The sequence below is a fragment of the Dendropsophus ebraccatus genome, chromosome 5 (genome assembly GCF_027789765.1).
Source record: "Dendropsophus ebraccatus isolate aDenEbr1 chromosome 5, aDenEbr1.pat, whole genome shotgun sequence".
NCBI lineage: Eukaryota > Metazoa > Chordata > Amphibia > Anura > Hylidae > Dendropsophus > Dendropsophus ebraccatus.
This window is the reverse complement of record NC_091458.1, coordinates 151,284,213-151,305,304: the sequence shown is the minus strand read 5'-3', so window position 1 is coordinate 151,305,304 and position 21,092 is coordinate 151,284,213. Positions and strand designations below refer to the sequence as shown.

Here is a 21,092-nt window from a genome sequence, read left to right as displayed (position 1 = left end):
AGTATCTGCCAATAGAGGAATGATCTGCAATCAGATATAGTTGAAATTCCTAGCCTGTGTTGGATCCGTGGTCTAGGGGTAAATCACCTGTCTAGAGATCAGCAACAGTTTGTTTTCTTCGGTTCGATTCCCCTGATGGAAATGAAATATAGTTATTTCTTTTTTATTTCTTCTCATTATTGTATAGTTTTTAAAAGTGCAAGAATTCCCAGTCAGGTCCAAATTAGTTTTCAAATTAATTTTTTAATACAATGATGAGAAAAAATAAAAATAAAAATAAATATATATATTATAAATATAATAGTATTTTTTGTTTATTTTTTTCATCATTGTATTAAAAAAAACTAATTTGACCCAACTGGGAATTCTTTTTACTTTTAAAAATGATACAGTAATTTTCATCAGGGGAATAGAACCAAAGAAAACAAACTGTCACTGGTTACATTACAGAAGGAGACCCGAGATTGTGCATAAACCACTGCATGGACATTGTTAATCATTGTTAATCGTTCACTGTAATTCTGCATTTGTTTAGTGTAATTCCAAATTGTTCCTTCTTTTGCTGCGATCAGAGGGAGTAAACAATTATAGTAACAATCCTTATAACGATCGTAACTAACGACTATTGTTCTGTGTAATATGGTAACCGGTTTCAGGTTAACGAAAAACAATCCTTTCTCGTTTGCGATCATTTATTGTTACAAATGGCTTTGTCTAATAAGGGCCTTAGAGGCCAAGGATTTTCCATGCTCAGGCTATGTTGATAAAACGTATAAACAATGGCCGTTGTATGCAGTGAAAATTGTACTGAAATCAATGCCCAATGTACAGAAATAATTGACATGCCCACTATCTCAATATTTTTATACAGCATGGGAACATAGCAGTAGGCTATGTTCACACAGTGTAATACAATGGCCGTTGTTTGACATGGCGGTTGGCTTGAGTGTCAAACAATGGTGGCTGTATGACGTGTTCCTCCAGCCGATTTTGCATTGTCAGGCGTAGAAACCAATTAAATCTGCTGACCATATGGGTGTGACTGAAAATCAAATAACCATTGAACGCTACGGCCACATAGTGTGAACAGTCTATTTTCTACGGCCGTTGTTTGCAAACTGCGGCTGTAGAAAATAGACATGTTGTTTATTTTGTACAGTAAATCATGAGAACCTAATAAATTCGTTAACCAATGGCCGTTGCTTTCAGTGACCACTATGGCCGTAGTTTCCGGAATACATTACATAGCCCACATCTACGTAGTGAGAAAGCTTTTAGTGCTTTTGTGTATGATATTGGTTCGCACTTATTATTTATGTGTTTTTTATACAATGATATTGAGATTACTCGTTGTGTCTCGCTGACCCGGACTGTATGAGGACAGTTTTTACGACTATACATTGTGCAGTCGGCCCATCTGCTGGGGGCTCCTCATTCCTCCACATGTCTTCAGATCTCACTAGTTCTCTCTATGTGCGGACATAACCCGGAGCAGTGCAGAGAACACTGAACAATGCCGCGTCTTCTTAGGAAATGACGAGTCTCCTTCGCAGCGTTTCAGCTTGCAGTGGCTGTGCTGGTCTGGGCTGTCTGCACATAGGAAGTGTGTAACCACTGACGTGTTCCTGCTCAGGAAAACCTTCACATCCTTTAGCACCAGCAGCAGGAGGAGCAGCCAGGATCCTGAGCACGGCCATACACACAAGGTAGGTCTGTATATAGCTGCTGCTGCGGGGGGCTTAGAGGGCGCCCACAGATGGGGACACAGGGAGATATCACAATGCTCAGCAGCTCCATGGCTGTGTGCACTGGGTGGATTGCTAACCTGCATGTAGTGCTTTCCTAATAACAGGTTGTTTGCAGGGTGGATGGGGGCTGGGCACTGGATGACTTATATAACAGCTTCAGTCCAGGGGGTGGGAGGGCTGTTCTCTGCAGTGCAATGCAGTGTATATGTAGTATATATTCCTATATATATATATATATATATATATATATATATATATATATATATATACAATAAGGTTTCACCATTCTAGTTCTCCATTGCATAGCTGTAGCTGGCTGGGATAGACTGGATGGCAGGGAGGGAAGTGTCGCTGTCCTTTCAGCACCAGCAATCAGTGCAGGAAGGAAGCAGCAGCAGCGCCTCCTCCTCCTCCTCTCCCAGACCACACAGAAGCTATATACTCGGCTCATCTATATACACAGAAGCTATATACTCGGCTCATCTATATACACAGAAGCTATATACTCAGCTCATCTATATACACAGCAGCTATATACTCAGCTCATCTATATATATACAGCTCATCTATATACACAGCAGCTATATACTCAGCTTATCTATATATATACAGCTCATCTATATACACAGCAGCTATATACTCAGATTATCTATATATAAAGCTCATCTATATACACAGCAGCTATATACTCAGCTTATCTATATATAAAGCTCATCTATATACACAGCAGCTATATACTCAGCTCATCTATATATACAGCTCATCTATATACACAGCAGCTATATACTCAGCTCATCTATATACACAGCAGCTATATACTCAGCTCATCTATATACACAGCAGCTATATACTCAGCTCATCTATATATATACAGCTCATCTATATACACAGCAGCTATATACTCAGTTTATCTATATATACAGCTCATCTATATACAAAGAAGCTATATACTCAGCTCATCTATATATACAGCTCATCTATATACACAGCAGCTATATACTCAGCTCATCTATATACACAGCAGCTATATACTCAGCTCATCTATATACACAGCAGCTATATACTCAGCTCATCTATATACACAGTAGTTATATACTCAGCTCATCTATATACACAGCAGCTATATACTCAGCTCATCTATATACACAGCAGCTATATACTCATCTCATCTATATATACAGCTCATCTATATACACAGCAGCTATATACTCAGCTCATCTATATACACAGCAGCTATATACTCAGCTCATCTATATACACAGCAGCTATATACTCAGCTCATCTATATACACAGCAGCTATATACTCAGCTCATCTATATACACAGCAGCTATATACTCAGCTTATCTATATATAAAGCTCATCTATATACACAGCAGCTATATACTCAGATTATATATACAGCTCATCTATATACACAGCAGCTATATACTCAGCTCATCTATATACACAGCAGCTATATACTCATCTCATCTATATATACAGCTCATCTATATACACAGCAGCTATATACTCAGCTCATCTATATACACAGTAGTTATATACTCAGCTCATCTATATACACAGCAGCTATATACTCAGCTCATCTATATACACAGCAGCTATATACTCAGCTCATCTATATACACAGCAGCTATATACTCATCTCATCTATATATACAGCTCATCTATATACACAGCAGCTATATACTCAGCTCATCTATATACACAGCAGCTATATACTCAGCTTATCTATATATAAAGCTTATCTATATACACAGCAGCTATATACTCAGATTATCTATATATACAGCTCATCTATATACACAGCAGCTATATACTCAGCTCATCTATATATACAGCTCATCTATATACACAGCAGCTATATACTCAGCTCATCTATATATACAGCTCATCTATATACACAGCAGCTATATACTCAGCTCATCTATATACACAGCAGCTATATACTCAGCTCATCTATATACACAGCAGCTATATACTCAGCTTATCTATATACACAGCAGCTATATACACAGCTCATCTATATACACATCATTATTGGTCAGACATTTATCTGGACTTCAAATCTCCCTTAAAGGAGAAGTCTGGCAATATTTAAAAATTACCATGAGGCAGGGAGGAACATAAGAAACAGGCTTAAAGGGATATTCCACTCAAACATAACTTTACATATGTTGCTGCCCCTGGTGAGACTAATAATTCATTCTATACTTGTTATTATCTATTCAGTCCCCTTCCCCCAGTTCTTAGCTGCTGCTTTCTGATGAAGACACACAAATCTGTGTGTGAGTTTTTTTCTCTGTCTCCCCCTCCTCCCCATTCACTTCCGAGACAGCTGATGTAAACAAGTCTCTGGCAGGCTTTCTCTGCAACTTTGTAGCCTCTTTGTAATGCTGGGAGGATTAATCACAGTGAGTTCATCAGCAACTTGACCTCAGAATAACCCTCCCAGCATTACAAAGAAGCTACAATGTTGCAGATAAAGCCTGCCAGGGACTTGTTTACATCAGCCATCTCATGAGGGGGGCGGGGAGACAAAGAGAAAAGCTCACACACAGTTTTTTGTGTCGTCATCAGAAAGCAGCAGCTCAGAACGGGGAGAAGGAGACTGAATAGATAATAACAAGTATGGAGGGAATTGTTAGTCTCACAATGGGCAGCAACATATCAAAAGTTATGCTTGAGAGGAATATCCTTTTAACTTACCTCTCCCCGTGCTTCCAAAGTCTCATGGCTCCGGGATGTCCAGCTCCAGTGACGTCACCACCCAGCTTATGGGCTCAGTGACTGGGGTGGGACACTGCTTCAGTCACTCATTAGTTAATAGGGCAATCCATCAGCCAGGTCGGGCATTTTCCACCAAGTCGTCACAACATCAGAACTTGTAATGGGGCACATCAGGGGCACGGGGAGGGGTAAGTAACACTTGTTTATTATGTTCCGTCTGCTGAAAAATTTTAAAAAACAGCGGACTTCTCCTTTAAAGGAGTAGTCCGGCGAAAATTTTCATTAAAGTATTGTATTTCCCCCCAAAAGTTATACAAATTACCAATATACACTTATTACGAGAAATGCTTATAAAGTGCTGACATAGTGATGTCACTTCCTGGATAACATGGTGATGTCACTTCTTGGATAAGATGGTGATGTCACTTCCTGGATAAGATGGTGATGTCACTTCTTGGATAAGATGGTGATGTCACTTCCTGGATAAAATGGTGATTTTGTTTCCTGGATAACGTGGTGATGTCAAGAGCTGCGCGGGCTGTGGTTGCTGGAGAGGATTATGACAGAGGGATGCTCAGTGTCCCTCCAGAGCCCTGTGTCCCTCAGTGTCCCCCTGCCATCATCCTCTCCAGCAGCCACAGCCCGCACAGCTCTGGGAGTCACGTTGTGAGATCACTGTGTTATCCAGGAAGTGACATCACCATATTATCCAGGAAGTGACATCACTGTGTTATCCAGGAAGTGACATCACCATGTTATCCAGGAAGTGACATCAACATGTTATCCAGGAAGTGACATCACCATGTTATCCAGGAAGTGACATCACCATGATATCCAGGAAGTGACATCACCATGATATCCAGGAAGTGGCATCACCATGATATCCAGGAAGTGACATCACCATGTTATCCAGGAAGTGACATCACCATGTTATCCAGGAAGTGACATCACCATATTATCCAGGAAGTGAAGCCTTGATGCAGTAGTAAGTGCAGGGAAAAAAGCACTTTTATGAGCATTTCCAAAAATAAGTGTATATTGATGATTTGTATAACTTTTGGGGAGCAATACAATACTTTACTAAAAAATTTTCACCGGACTTTTCCTTTAAGTCACTAGGTATTATGAATATTAACAGGGAGCAATAGACTACATATAACCCCACATTACAGGAAATGGAATTTGCTTTAGTTTTAGTAACTTCTTAAAGGGAATACATGGGCTCTATATCCTGCAAAGGAAAAGCTGCAATGAGATAATATAGGTGAATGGGCAACAAACCCAACAACATCAGTGTATTTCCCTTTGCTGTATACATTTGTTGTCTTGCTCCTATTCCTTCCCTCTCTGATCTTCTATGAATGATATACAGGGCTCAGCTATCAGCATTGGGCACTGTCTGCAAATCCCACACCTGAGCTGTGGACGCCAATATCCAGGGCCGGACTAGGACTAAAGGGGACCCCTGGCCCAGAAACCCCACCAGCCTGAATAATATACCGCCACTTCCACCTCCCCCCAACACAGCTGCTGTCACCCCCCCCTGTCTGCTTTATATCACCTAATATTACCCAGGAAATACACTGTTTTGGAGTATGAACACAGTCTGACCATGTTCCATCATCACAACTGGTATCAGGAACACATCCTATAGGGGAATTTCCATAACTACACAGACACTTTGGTTATTACTACTGATTGATATTAAAGAGGTATTTGCTACTGCTCTGGACAGTTCCTGACATGGACAGAGGTGGCAGCAGAGAGCACTGTGTCAGACTGGAAAGAATACACCACTTCCTGCAGGGCATACAACAGCTGATAAGTACTAGCAGGCTCGAGGTTTTTATATAGAAGTTATTACAATCATTCATATACTAGAGCGTACTAATAATTGTAATTATCATCATAACTAATGACCATTGTTCTGCGTATTATGGTGAATGATTTCAGGTCGTCTGAGACCGTTTATGGTTAAAAACATAAAAACACTTGGTCTAATAGGACCCATAGAGTAAGGTGGGTGACAGTATCACTTTAAATCAGTTAGTCGCATGACAAAAAGTCTCCATGTTGGACAGGTCCACATTTCCAGGAGGAATAACAAGAGGGACATCACAACACAGATTGCTAAACTCTGAAAATAGTACTATACAGTATAATACAGCCACACACTTATAATTAAAAGTACTGCCAGATTTTGCCAATACCAACCAATCAGAGCTCAGATTTCATTGCTTAACGAGCTTGGTTAAAGTGAAACCTGAGCTCTGATTCGCTGCTGTAGGCAAAATCACTCTTATTTTTTCACAATTTCTGTGTATTCTCCTCTGAATATAAACCGTCCGCACATTGTACCCCTGAATACAATACCGCCACATACTACTCCCCTAAATTATAATATTGCCACACCATGTAACCCCACACGGAGCCCCTGAACAATACCTGACCAGTCTTCTAAGCAGATAATACTGAGGCTATTGCTGGCCCATAAACCCAGGCATAAATCACACATTTTCTATTGTTCTTATGTTTATGCGTTTCAGTTTTGGTATTTTTTGTCATATTCTAAAGCTCCATAATGTTCAGGAAGAATATAGTCAGTATCAGATGCCATCAAAACCTGCTGACCTATAACAGTGTATTTTTGATAGGCCCCCATTCAGTTTAATGGGCAGAGTGTAGTCCATTAGTGTCTGTATTTGGTTTATTTTCCGAACTTCTTCTCTTTTTTAAACAGAATTTAAAAGATTCAATATTCAAAGAAAAAATGAATATGGTTGCGGACAAAGTCTGAACATAGTCATGGGTAGGTCCATTAAACTCAATAGGCCTACTGCTATATATGCCAGCATATTTTTGGTTGACATTTCAATACATACTGGTAATCTACTTTTAAACATAGTGTGTGTGTGGGGGGGATTTATCAAGATGCCGGTCTTAAATTAGGCCCCACCCCCTTTTCCCCGGCTAGATATACTAAGAGTGAATAAGTGAATCTGGCCGGACAGATTTTTTTTTTTTTTTTTTTTTTGCCATCCCGCCGGAGTTGTCCTTTAAGGAAAATGTTGGTGTTGCAGCACAGGAAAGGGAAGGACAGCAGGGTACATGAGGGGGACAGCAAGGTAGTTATGGAGGGGGCAGGAAGGTACAACAGGAGGGGGCAACAGGATACATAAGGAGGGGATTGCATGTTAAGGGGGCAGCAAGGCACTAATGGGAAGGAGCAGGTCACGTATGGGGGTAAAGTAAGTGACATATGGAGAGAACAAGGTACATGGAGTGGGAGCATTGCACAAGAACACAGGACTAGATTCCTTATGTACATTTGCCCTCCTTGCAGCAGTGGGACAGGATCTCTTCTTCTCTCTCCGATAGGAAGATGATCACACAGGACAGAGCCTGTACTCTCTGTATCTCCTGGGTCCTTTCCTAATGACAGCCCAGTCCTTGTGTCCTCCCTCCCCTGTGTAACAATATATGGGGTAAGAGAAATGATACCACAGAGGAGATGGCTCCACACACAGGAAGAAGCCTGCAAGTAAGAAACAGGAGGTGCAGTAAATTAATTTAGCAAATTCAGAAGGGCAGAGCTGGCCACTATGAGAGAAGACAGCGTGGCCCACCTAAATCTGCCGGGAAAGCAGACTGCCACTCCGGGCCTGCCAATAACGTCACACATTTGGTGAGTCCCTGAGGCCGTTGTCTGCATTAATAAATCTCACCAAACATGTGCCGCTGTGGGTATCCACAGAGCATACATGAGATTTGCAGACAGGGCTCAGTACTGGTAGCTAAGCGCTAAATTGTCAGTCAAGGAGAAACAGGAAGGGGAGGAGGAGCAAGGGAACGCGCCAAGCTGCGGCACATCATCAGCCCAGCACCGCCTCCTGGACACCTGAAAAAAAACGTGAACCTGAATGTATTGACATGTGTATATACAATGCATATATTGATGAATGATTACCTATAATGTTTAGCTGTTATACTGTGTAGTGGGAAACCGCAGAACATGGAACATATTATACACTTTCTTTTAGGGTTAAAAGAAAATGGTTCCCTATGGGTTTTTTTTTTTTTACTGTATACCAGACAGAATTTTCAAGGCAAAATAATGTCTAATAATTCTTAGAATTATCTAAATAATTGATTTACAATCAATGTGTCCAACCTATGACAATGGAATTCAGAGTGAAGTATAGTCCTATAGTCCCTATAGTACCCAATGGCAAATTTGGTTAAGTTATTGGAACATATAATATATGAAACCGTTTTGAGGTGACCACACAGAATTGTAATAAACATATGATATAGGGAAAATGAACAGTGTGATAGAAAAAGATGGCCTACATCACGGGTTGTCTTCTTAAAGAGATATTTCCAATTGCTAAGTTACATAATCACATTAAAGTCATCCTAAAAGTGGTCATACACCTTTAATAACTGACGGCCTGTTATATCTCCCGCCCATCGCTCATCCTCCCCATATAGAGGAATGTTCGGCACAGCCAGCTGCGGTTTATCTCTTTTCGAACAAAGGGGTCAGCCATGATTTTCCATCATAGTCGGCCACTATCACCACCGACATCATCTGTCAGTGGTGGTTCAGCATGACCCTATACAAGCTAGACTGATGTTTCAATTTGCTGAGAGCGCCGGGTTTGTTCGACAATAGTCAAAAGTCAATGGGGCCTTAAGGGGACCTAAATCCAGCCATAATGAGCTCAGTTTACGTAATAATTGGGTGAGGCTATGATCTTTCTATTGGGTCAAGGATATTAGATTTAAAAAAGAATGCACCTTCGCAATACATGTACAGCAGCACATCAAAGGTCAAAGCTCGGCAGATGTCCTGCCAACCACTAATGTGTTTATGTTCGTTTTTTGTTGGTGGGGCAGGGGAAGTTTCTGGGAACCACCCTGATGAGTTGTGGTTCTGCTAGCATAAAAGTGATTACAGGTTCCCCTTGACCCAATGACATACCCATTCCTAACACACAGTACAAAAAGTTTTTATTTACCCCCCCCATTGTGTTTAAACGTCTGTATGTAGCATGTGACACGCCATTTATGATCCCTACCATATTAATGGTTTGTGAAAGAAGAAGATTGCCCTTTTAAAAACAATAATCCCCTTGTTTAAGGATTAATGGCCTCTTCATGTTGGGGGTGTCAAAGACCCCTGTGTCTCCTACAGAAACAAAGGTTCCTTGTGTCACTTAGATAAGAGCTTCTGTATTTATGGATCTCCCTCTTCATGTGACTTTGACATTAAATAATAAATTGTATCTTGTGCAAAACAACTATTTGATCGCCCAAAATAAACATTGAAAATATGAAGCCTTTCAACTTTAGTCAGGCGGCACAGCTCCGGAAATAGAACTTTGAAACCCATACAGATGATGGATGTGTTTTATGTGGATTGGAATAAACAATAGATTAAACTCCTGACGAGAAAAACCCTAACGTTATTGCGTCATCAGAAAATGACCTATTGGTTAAATGGTCACTGTGGTTACCAGTAAACGATGTTAGACTATGTTCACACACAGTATTTTTGCTCAGTATATTGGTCCTCATATTGCAACCAAAACCAGGGGTGGATTGAAAATACAGATAGGCGATACACACTGTTGAAATTTAGTGGATGGCCGCCATTTAGTGGCAAATAAATGGCGTTATTTTAAAACATTGTCTGTTGTTATGAAATAACGGCTATTATTTGTCATAAAATGACAGCCATCCACTAAATTTCAACTGTGTGTGAACATTGCCTTTCTGTGTTTTCAATCCACTCCTGTTTTTTGTTGCAATATGAGGACCAAAATACTGAGCAAAAATACTGTGTGTGAACCCAGCCTAAAAGCAACTATACCGTCAGGTACATCACTTTAATTTTTGTTACATTAATAGACCGGCGCCAGCGTTGTGGTTCTTTTTTTGAACCGTGGCCTGGATCCCACATGGGGCACAGGTCTATTGGCGAGTAATGGCCCGGCATGAAAGAGCGGGGTGGACTCGATGGCCCCCAATGTGATGATCTCCCCTCTGTGATGCGGCTTTATTAGAATCAATTGAGCCGCGTCACAGAGGGGAGGGGGTGTTGTCACACTGGGGGCCGGTGGGCCCACCTTCAGTGCTTCATGTCGGGTCAGTGCTCCGGAATAGACTGGTGCCATGTTTTAAAAAAGCACTGCGGCACTGGCTTCCCGGCGCAGGCCCTGATCCATTCATGTAAAAAATTAAGGCAATGTAGCTGATGGTGCATTCAGCAGGGGAGGTGGTGTTATACATTCGGCCACTAGGTGTCTCACTTACTGGAAAACTGCAGTCTGGGCTCCGTCACTAAGGCCATTTGGTCTTTAGTAACAGCAGTGCTACAGATTAGTAAAGTAACTGATAAAAAAGGCCCTCCCACTGTCTCGCATGGGTATTAAAGGGGTAGTGCGGCGTTCAGAAATTATTCACAGAATAACACACATTACAAAGTTATACAACTTTGTAATGTATGTTATGTCTGTGAATGGCCCCCTTCCCCGTGTCCCACCACCCCCACCCGTGTACCCGGAAGTGTGGTGCGCTATACATACCTGTCACGTGCCGACACCAGTCTTCTATCTTCATTCAGCGACGTCTTCTTCGGGCGGACGGCAAACAGCTCCGACTGTTCCGAATGCCGTCCGCCCTCTGCAGCGTCATCCGATGCTCAGCCACGATTGGCTGAGCATAACTGTGCTCAGCCAATCGCGGCTGAGCACAGTTGTGACGCGGCGGAGGGGGGACGGGCGGCAGCGACTCGGCCGTCCGTCCGAAGATGACGTTTGGCACAAGATGGCGGACGGCCCTCGACATGGATCAGGTAATGTATAATGCACCACACTTCCGGGTACACGGGTGGGGGTGGGGGGACACGGGGAACGGGGCGATTCACAGACATAACATACATTACAAAGTTGTATAACTTTGTAATGTGTGTTATTCTGTGAATAATTTCTGAGCACCGCACTACCCCTTTTAAGTTGGGGCTCTCCCCTTTGGACGTGGCTCTATAAGAATCAATGGAGGGGAGGACAGATCGTCACTGTGGGGGCAGGTAGGCCAACCTCCAGTGCCTCCATGTCAGCCGTTGCTTGGGAATAAACCGGCGCTATGCACAGGAACCAGTCGATGGTTCAAAAAAAAGGCACACTGTGGCACAGGAATCTCTGCGGTTCATGTAAAAAACACAAAGCGATGTACCTGGTGGTACATTTGCTTTTACTTTATATTCAATAATTTATATATATATATATTTTTATAAATAAATTTGCTCTTTATGTGCTCTTTTTATCTAATGTTCACAGATCTGACCCTTTTGTGCTCTTATTTATTTAACAGACAAAAAAAGGGAAGGAGGTGTGCCAAGATGTATGCCATACAGAAGCCCGAGACCAGCCCCCACCAGTCTCCATTTTTCGGCCACAAGCCTCTGGGAAGCATTCCATTTCCCAGCGACAAAGAGAGGAAGCAGGACACTAACTTTAACATTTTGGAGGAGGGATATGATACGAATGAAAACTGGAGACAGGAGAAGACAGATGAAGGGGATGACCAAGAAGGTAAACTCAATGAGGACAGCGACAGAATCCCTTTAGAAGACAATGTAACCAATCTAAAAAAGAATGCAATGGTAAAAATGAAGTCTGAAGGCATCAGCTTGTCTTCATCAGAGGAAGAAGTTAGGAGCCCCCCAGAAGGAGCAGAAATAATGCAATTGGGGGTGGACACGCCAGCAGAACAAACGACAAAGGGGTGCGACGAATGGCCAGGTTCACCATTAGAAGACAATGGTTATGCCAGCAGTTCACTTAGCATTGACAGTCCTGACAGTATATCCGGCACTACATGGGACGACACCAATACCCCTCCTCTACCATCCGCTGAACAAGTGGATCCTGACATTGAGAAGTCTGATGACGAATCCTCCTCAGATTCAGAATCCCTCACACTGACACTGACAGAAGCTTACCAGAGTCTACAAGACAAGGAGAAGCTAAAGGAGCAAGAAAAAGAGAAACATCACGCACAATTGACAATGTATAGGAGGCTGGCTCTCCTTAGGTGGATCAGAAGCCTTCAACAACGGGTGAAGGATCAGCAGAACAGGCTTCAGGAGAGCTTCGACACCATCCTAGACAACCGCAAGGAGATCCTGAGATACATCCAGCAGGGCTGCAATAAGTCACCGACTAAGGAAGCAGCATGAGAAACGTGAAAATCATCCCCTTCTATGTGTGCGAATGACTTCTCCAAGGTTTTCAACATTGAAACTCGAGAACAGTCATAAAAACATTGCGTCATGTAAAAGCAAAAGATATGGAAGGCCACTATCGAACGATTTACATGGCTGACCAAGTGCTGAAAGCGGGAGAGTGACTAATCACATTGATGATAATAAAAATAAATCACTGCATTAATGAAAAATAAAGGAGCAAGTATAGAATAGTCACATTGCTTTCATGTCTACATCCGACAATTTGTAATCGATGCCGAATGTGTTAGTTAAAGCGAATGTACCATCAGGTTTAAGTGTTACACGTGGATAAAATGGCACTGGAGCGGAATAGCCGGTGGCACGGTCCTTTTTTTGAACCGCAGCCTGGTTCCCGTGCACGGTGGCGGTCTAATACCGAGCACAGGCCAGGGCTGAATCCCCGCCCCTTTATGATGCGGCCCCCTTAGAATCAGTGGAGCCCCATCATAGAGGGACGGGGGTTTCCTCCCACTGGGGGCGGATCAGCCCACCCCCCAGTGCTTCAGCCCGGGCCGGTGCTCAGTAACAGACCAGTGCCTTGTGCGCGAACCAGGCCGCGGTTCAAAATAAGGACTGTGCCACCGGCTTCCCAGCACTGGCGCCATTCTATTCATGTGTAACACCTAAAACGAATGTACCCGATGGTACATTCACTTTAAATATATTTATATATATGTATATGTTACCATTAAAAGCCCTAAGTGTAAAGAAGTTTACTTACTGTGTTACTATATTAAAGAACTAAACGCAGTGTCTATTGAACACTAAGAAATTAAATCCAATACTACTCCGCAGAGGGAGGGTGTGTGGTTAATGTAAAAGTGACAGTCTGGCCCCCAGACTGTGCTCTGTTGGTGGGGGAGGGAGTGGGGAAAGTATACTTACCTCTCTGGCCCCCAGACTGTGCTCTGTTGGTGGGGGAGGGAGTGGGGAAAGTATACTTACCTCTCTGGCCCCCAGACTGTGCTCTGTTGGTGGGGGAGAGAGTGGGGAAAGTATACTTACCTCTCTGGCCCCCAGACTGTGCTCTGTTGGTGGGGAAGAGAGTGGGGAAAGTATACTTACCTCTCTGGCCCCCAGACTGTGCTCTGTTGGTGGGGGAGAGAGCGGGGAAATTATACTTACTGCTCTGGCCCCCAGACTGTGCTCTGTTGGCGGGGGAGAAAGCAGGGAAAGTATACTTACTCCTAAGTGCCATAATGCACAGGGTGATCAGTCAAATAGACCGATATCGCCCTGTGTAACAGGCCCAGCGGAAAGCTGAAAAGTCAGCAAACACTTGTTCATTAGCTAATTGCATTATTTTGACAGGTTAAAAAAATCCTTGTTTAATGGCCGCACATCACCTTGTGCAAACAGGAGATATGAGGCCCACGACTAATGGAAGTAAATGGCAATCCAGTGATCATTTATGTGGCCCCTGTTCGTATGAAACCTGATCTGGAGCGCCTTAAATTAGCACTGATCTACTTTGACACCTGTATTTGGCAGCAATCTAGCCATCTAATACCATGTGCCATCCTGTATGAGGGAAAGGCGGCTGCGGCTGTCAGCAATAACAGATAGACGCCTTTTCCTGCTATGATCCCATAGACATAGCCTATATACAGTATGTTTTTAGAAAAATACCACCAAACCTGTCCACAGTTTGGGGGTGGTATTGCAGCTGTAATCCACAACATAATCCATGAGCAGGTGTGGTTCTCTTTCTGGAAGAGAGCAGCCATAACCCAGCAGGGGCATAGGTACAACTCAATGAGGCCCATAGCAAAAAACCTGTATGGGGCCCCATGAATCCTGTACAGGACTCTCCCCCCCCCTTCCCGATACTGACCCTGCCCGGTGCAGTCCCACAACATTGCTTTTCTCTCCCAGCTCGCGAGTGTGCGCCGGAGAGCTGGGAGAACAAACACAGAGGGACTGAGCCGAGTCAGGAAAAAAGGGAGGGCGAAGGGGAAGGAGTATCGGGCATGCGAGACGGCCATTCTGAGACTCCGACCTGGAGAAGGGGAATGGAGGATTGTGCAGTGCTATTGGAGCCTCTGAAAGAGCCACCCTGATAGGCTATGGTGCCCTGGGGGGAGGGGCAATGGTAGCAGGTATGTGAGCCGGCCCTTCTGAGGCGCCATCCCGGGAAGGGAAGGGGTGGAGGATTGTCCTAGAGGAGTTGCTTCAAGCTGCCCTGAGCAGCTGTAATTTGCTCTGAGAAGCAGTGAGCAATGTGAGGGGCCGTAGCTTCTACCATGGAGGCAGGCCACGCTTTGCTCCCAATAGGGCCCCATAGCAGTTGCGTGGTCTGCCTCCATGATAGCTACGCCACTGTAACCCAGCATGCTAAGGCTTGAAAACTAATCTTTACGTCCAAATAAAATAATAGTTGGGTGACAAAATAAATTGAGTTTTTGTTGGAATCCTATTTACCGAGATGACGCAGCCAAAGAAATATAATGTGAAGGTTTTGTGCAATGTAATTGTAACTTTATAGTTAAAAAAATCCTAAAAACAACCTACTGTAAAACATGATAAAAAAAAGGTGAAACAATTTTCCATAATAACTTAATACTTAAAATAAGGGCCTAGTGGTCCATTCATTGCCGAATTGCTCTCTTTTTCTTTTGACTTTTCCTTTTTTTTTTTTTTTTTTTAAGCCGAGTTAAAATAAACATTCATTTGAGAATTTGAAGGCAATGGAGATTTGGAGAAACAACATGTTTGCTCAATTAATTCCCAGCCACAATAGGTGTTTAATCTGTCCTGTATTGATTGCAGTACGGCAATAAGATTTAGTAGCCATGTTGATAGCCACAGGCTATTGCGGAGTTTCCTAAACAGAGACTGTAGGGGCTGAGGCTGCAGTGATAACCTTCTTCAGGCTGCAGGAGAATGGACTAGCTGCAGACGAGAACAGTGCGGAGGCCGCCTCGGGCTCAGTGCCTGCATTTTATCCCACTGATAAGGGAGACTGAAGGGCTGATGGCCTAGGGCAGAGGAGAAGCTTAAACTGCTCTTTATGTCTATGGCTGTGAGCAGGCTGCCGGAATAGGAAGGAAGTCAAGGGTGTTACATCTCTAGCCCCGGGTTATTTGGACGCTTTACCCTCTTTCACTTTTTCTTGCTTCTTTACTCCTTTTCCAATGGAAATATTTATTTTGTTATTATCTGCTCGGTACATATTGAGTAGTATAATAAATTATGGATATATGAGGACTATAATAGGGACGTTATTAAGATAAAATCCTTTTGTGTTTTTTATTTTTTATTTTTTACAGGGCTTGGCGGAGTTACCGGCGTTTTATGATCATTTCTTGTAAAACAGAACTGGGTTTTAGTTTAAGTTGACACCAGGGGTGAATGTTGCATCATAATCCATAATCCATGCGTCATAAATCCAGACCCGGATTCATCAAAGTGCGTATAACCTGCCCGCAGCCGCCAATCACGGCTTAGATTTATACATCTAAATTATATCGGCCTATTCTATACTTCTAATTTAAAGGTGCCCATACACCATCAATTGATGTGGGTCGAGCGTACGTTTGGTTCACAGATATTAAAGGTGTAGGGGCACCTTTAAAATTCTTCTTGATCCCCTATTTCACCTATAACAATGTATAAGTGTATGAATGTGCTTTCCCTAAAGTGAGTTAAAGGGGAACTCCGGTGGAAAAAAGAAAAATTTCTTTCAACCGGTGTAAGGAAGTTATATAGATTTATAATTTACTTCTTTTTAACCCCTTCCCATCAGCAATCTGTATATATACGTTCCTACTGCACATACCCCGTGCAGTAAGAATGTATATATACGTTCCTGCACTAACGAGATTACTGATGTGTGCGGGACCGCTGCAGTGAGAGCAGTCCCACACACATCAGTGTGTCCGGGGCCAAAGGTAATGAGAGGCAGGTGCGATCCAGCAGCTGCCTGTCATTAACCCCTTAAACGCCGCAATCTATAGCGATCGCGGCGTTTAAGGTACTCAGTGACAGATCAAGCATCTGTCACTGAGTGATCCGGACGGCTGTGGGGTCCCGATCGCATGTAACGGTGGGTGGAGGTAAGTCGTCGGTTTGACGATCTGTTTGTTGAGTCTGCTCTCAGGCAGGCTCTATGGATGGATCGCCGATAACACTGATCTATGCGATGCTATTGCATAATCTAATGATTGCATAATTTACAGTGAATACAAGTGGGGGGAAAAAAAGTGGAGTAAAAAAAGTTTTGAAAAGTATTAAAAAAAACCTTATAAACCCCCCTCCCAATAAAATTTTAATATACCCCCTAGCCCGTTATAAAAATAAAAATATTTAGAAAAATTAAATAAACATATTACATATCATAGTGTGCGGAATTGTCCGATCTGTTAGGATATTACATTATTGTTCCCACACAAAAACAAAAACGCACCAGGATTGCTGATTTTTTTATATTAGATATCAGAAAAAAATTAATAAAATGTTTCCGTTACACCAATATGATATTAAAAAAAATAGAGATCATGGCGCAAAAAAATGACACCCCAACCAGCCCTGTAGGTAGAAAAATAAAAGCGCTATGGCTCTTAGAAGGCGAGGAGGAACATTGCATTAATTTGACCCAGACTTTTGTGCATCAAAGGGCTCTGTCTTGAAGGGGTAAAAAAATCTCCAGTCTTCCAGTACTTATCATCTAATGTATGTCCTGTGGGAAGTGGTTCTCGTATGCACTAGGCCCCACCTCACTGATACTGTGCCACCGGCATAAAAGTAGTTTTTAGCCTGAATACTGGCCCCAGGATACTGACAGACCTTGGGACCAGACATGTATTGAGGAACACAACAGAACATTATCGGCAGTTTGGGGGGTGTCCGGCGGTACAGATCCACTTTAAGATTTTTTTTCTGGCTGGAAGAAATCATCATGGTAGTCTGGGTCATATGGAAAAGTATAGGAAAGAAGACAGTTCCAAGAAGATGCCCCCTGTGAGTCACTGGATCTAACTGCAGTCACATAGTAACTAACATGCTGAGTAGGGCTGGTATCCACCGCTATATGGTCACTGTGTATTGTGTAGTAGTTGTTATTCAGTATCAGTGTGCTGTATTATTCAGTGCCGGTATCATTTAGTAACAGTATGGTAGTTTGTTCAGTCACTATGTGAGGATGGGGTGGTGGTAGTATTTAAAGGGGTACTTCAGCAAAATAAATTTTCTTTCAAATCAACTGGTGCCAGAAAGTGCCAGAGATTTGTGATTTACTTCTATTTAAAAAAATCATGTCTTACAGTACTTATCAGCTGCTGTATATCCTGCAGGAAGTATTGTATTCTTTCTAGTCTTTATAAAAAAAAAATAGAATTTATTCAATTGTTCAGAAAACCAGGCTTCCTGTCGTGTGTCCGCTCTTTGTTGATGTGCTATATACTGTAATATGTACAGACAAGAGTGAGTGATTTCTCCCACCCGTCCTACATACTTCCTGTACAATGGAGTCTCTAGGAGGCGGAAGGGAAGCATTCCTCACTATGTCTGACCACCTACCACATGCTGCTTATTACCCCATATTGTTTTGCATGGTATATAAATGTCTGTTAAAGGTGTATTGTCCATTCAGGGAGGGGGGTGCTGAGAGGCAATGACTTCTTCATAGGAAACCTCCAGAACATATGTTGTAGACTCAACTAATTACACTGCACAAAGGACAATGTAAGGAATGCCGTGTGTCTGTGGGTGTGAAACGATCAGTTCCTTCAAGGTAATGTCTCCAGAAGATGACGCTTTGAAGAAACTTTCCTATTACCCATTTTATGTACTTTATGGCATTGCTGTGGATTTCATTGTCTACAGGACACTAAACTATAGACAACTAGGGCAGTATTCCAGTCTGTACCAAGTGAATTACTAACTCCATTACATTGGAGAGACTTTGCAGGCTTGTTACCACCTTACATGGGGTTTGCCTGCCCAAGTTAGTCTATCTATCTATCTATCTATCTATCTATCTATCTATCTATCTATCTATCTCCTATCTATCTATCTATCTATCTATCTATCTATCTATCTATCATCTATCTATCTATCTATCTATCTATCTATCTATCTATCAATCATCTATCTATCTATCTCTCTATCTCCTATCTATCTCCTATCTATCTATCTATCTATCTCCTATCTATCTATCTATCTATCTATCTATCTATCTATCTTCTATCTATCTATCTATCTATCTATCTATCTATCTATCTATTATCTATCTATCTATCTCCTATCTATCTATCTATCTATCTATCTATCTATCTATCTCCTATCTATCTATCTATCTATCTATCTATCTATCTATCTATCTATCTCCTATCTATCTATCTATCTATCTATCTATCTATTATCTATCTATCTATCTATCTATCTATCTATCTATCTATCTAGCTATCTTCTATCTATCTCCCTCTTCCTACTGGTTATACCTCTAGCTATACAGCCCAGCATACCAATATATATATATACAAAAACACAGACAAATACAACAGCTCACCGCAATGGCAAGATGTAGACCCACTACAGACATGAAAATAGTTAAAAGCAGCCCCCCCCCCCCCAACTGCTAAAAAAATTCCCACAAAAATAATGAGGCTTTTGGTTACCATTTGCAAACAGGGTAAACCACCCCACCACGATAAGGTGGCCTCATGCTCGGGGCGGACCCTACACTGTACTATGGCCTCTCCATGGCGCCAATACGCCTATGCTCTGGGCATGCAAGATCTGTCTTATACCTGCAAAAATAATTGCACCACCTGGGTGGGATGGGTGGAGTGCACATCTTGCCATTGCGGTGAGCTGTTGCATTTTTCTGTGTTTTTGTGTTTACAATTTCAGCCATAGCAATGCGCTTCTGCCTAGTGTGAATGGTGTTCTAGGAGAGCTGACCAAACCAATATATATACAGCCCAGCATACCAATATATATACAGCCCAGCATACCATTATATATATACAGCCCTGCATACCAATATATATACAGCCCAGTATACCATTATATATATACAGCCCAGCATACCATTATTTATATATATATATATATATATATATATATATATATATATATATATATATATACATAGAATAAGCAATGTGGAGACAACACATCCAAAAAATGATTAGTAAAATAAAGTGCAGTGAACAATCTCATACCAACAGATATCAGTATGTGTGAGCAAATCATAGGGCAGTAATCGCATATGTGATAATAAGCACACAGGTGCAGGTAAATAAATAATTAATAAATGGAACCTTGATGGATATACATACATAACATCATGCAGGGGAATACACATGGTAGATGGTCAGTTGGAGAGGACGCCACCTCCTAAAACTGACGCCACTTGCGTTGGGCAGGGGAGGCCGTCTCGGGTGATCACATGATCCTGCCTGCATCACATGATCCCAGCTCTCCCCCGCGCATGCGCGCCGTGAGCCAGAAAAGGGGCCGGCGCTTCTCCACTGTCCTAGTATCGGTGCCTCCATATTGGGTAAGGGCAAAAATGCCACATCCAGAATTGAGTATACTGTATATATAAATGAACATAAAAAATAGCAGAAATGTGGCAAAAAGGCCATTGTAAAGTTTATTAGAAAGTATGGAGTATGTTATGAAGTCTAAATAATAGGATAATAATGGTTATATAGTATGCGTTCCCATAAATAAATAATATGAAATAACATATAGAAAAATAGCGTAATATTATATAGAGCAGGTCCTAGGGTGGCAGAGTGTGTGAGTGTGTCCTGTGCGGCTACATTGAGCAAGTCCCTAAACAGACCGGAACACCATCCTGGAGAGATATGCGGTCCTTTGATACCCTTAAAGGGACCACAGACCACAACAGACCAGGTACCAGACTCGGGCCAACCACACCAAGTGCATGTGGTCCTAGACGGTAAAATGGTTACATCAGTCCTCTCACCTAAATATACATATATATAAACAGCCCAGCATACTATTATATATATATATATATACACAGCCCAGCATACTATTATATATATGCACAAGCCAAAAAGACAGAAATGGCTGCACATCGCACCCATGGCTGACACGAAAGCTTATTCAGCTACATTTAAAACCAACATCAGAAGTTAGTATATAATTTGGCCAAACCATATTGCCTCATGTACCACGTGCAGGTCTTCTGATACACATGAGTCCCTAACCAAAAAACATCACTGTGCCGGTCACCGACCACAATCCCCGCAAAGCGTGCGCAAACAGAGAAGGGGGGCCACGGAATGGCCCTGCAACCCCATCGTCACAGGACCAGACCCTAAAGGGCCCCCCCAGACCCCGCAG

At 42.3% G+C, this 21,092-nt stretch overlaps 1 protein-coding gene across 3 annotated transcripts in view; it reads left to right on the top strand.

Annotated features, from left to right (window-relative positions):
• Positions 1 to 13,080, top strand: part of C5H1orf216 (chromosome 5 C1orf216 homolog) — a 51,506-nt gene extending 38,426 nt beyond the window's left edge. Inside the window, exons 1-3 of one of the 3 annotated variants that reach the window (XM_069971642.1) lie at positions 1,638 to 1,706; positions 7,218 to 7,286; positions 11,855 to 13,080. In XM_069971642.1, coding sequence (XP_069827743.1) covers positions 11,883 to 12,722 — 840 coding nt within the window. In that variant the 5' untranslated portion in view covers positions 1,638 to 1,706; positions 7,218 to 7,286; positions 11,855 to 11,882 and the 3' untranslated portion in view covers positions 12,723 to 13,080. Of the gene's footprint in view, positions 1 to 1,637; positions 1,707 to 7,217; positions 7,287 to 11,854 lie in introns of those variants that run through there. The other 2 variants (XM_069971643.1, XM_069971644.1) reach the window with 2 other exon arrangements.
• The last annotated feature ends 8,012 nt before the right edge of the window (positions 13,081 to 21,092 follow it).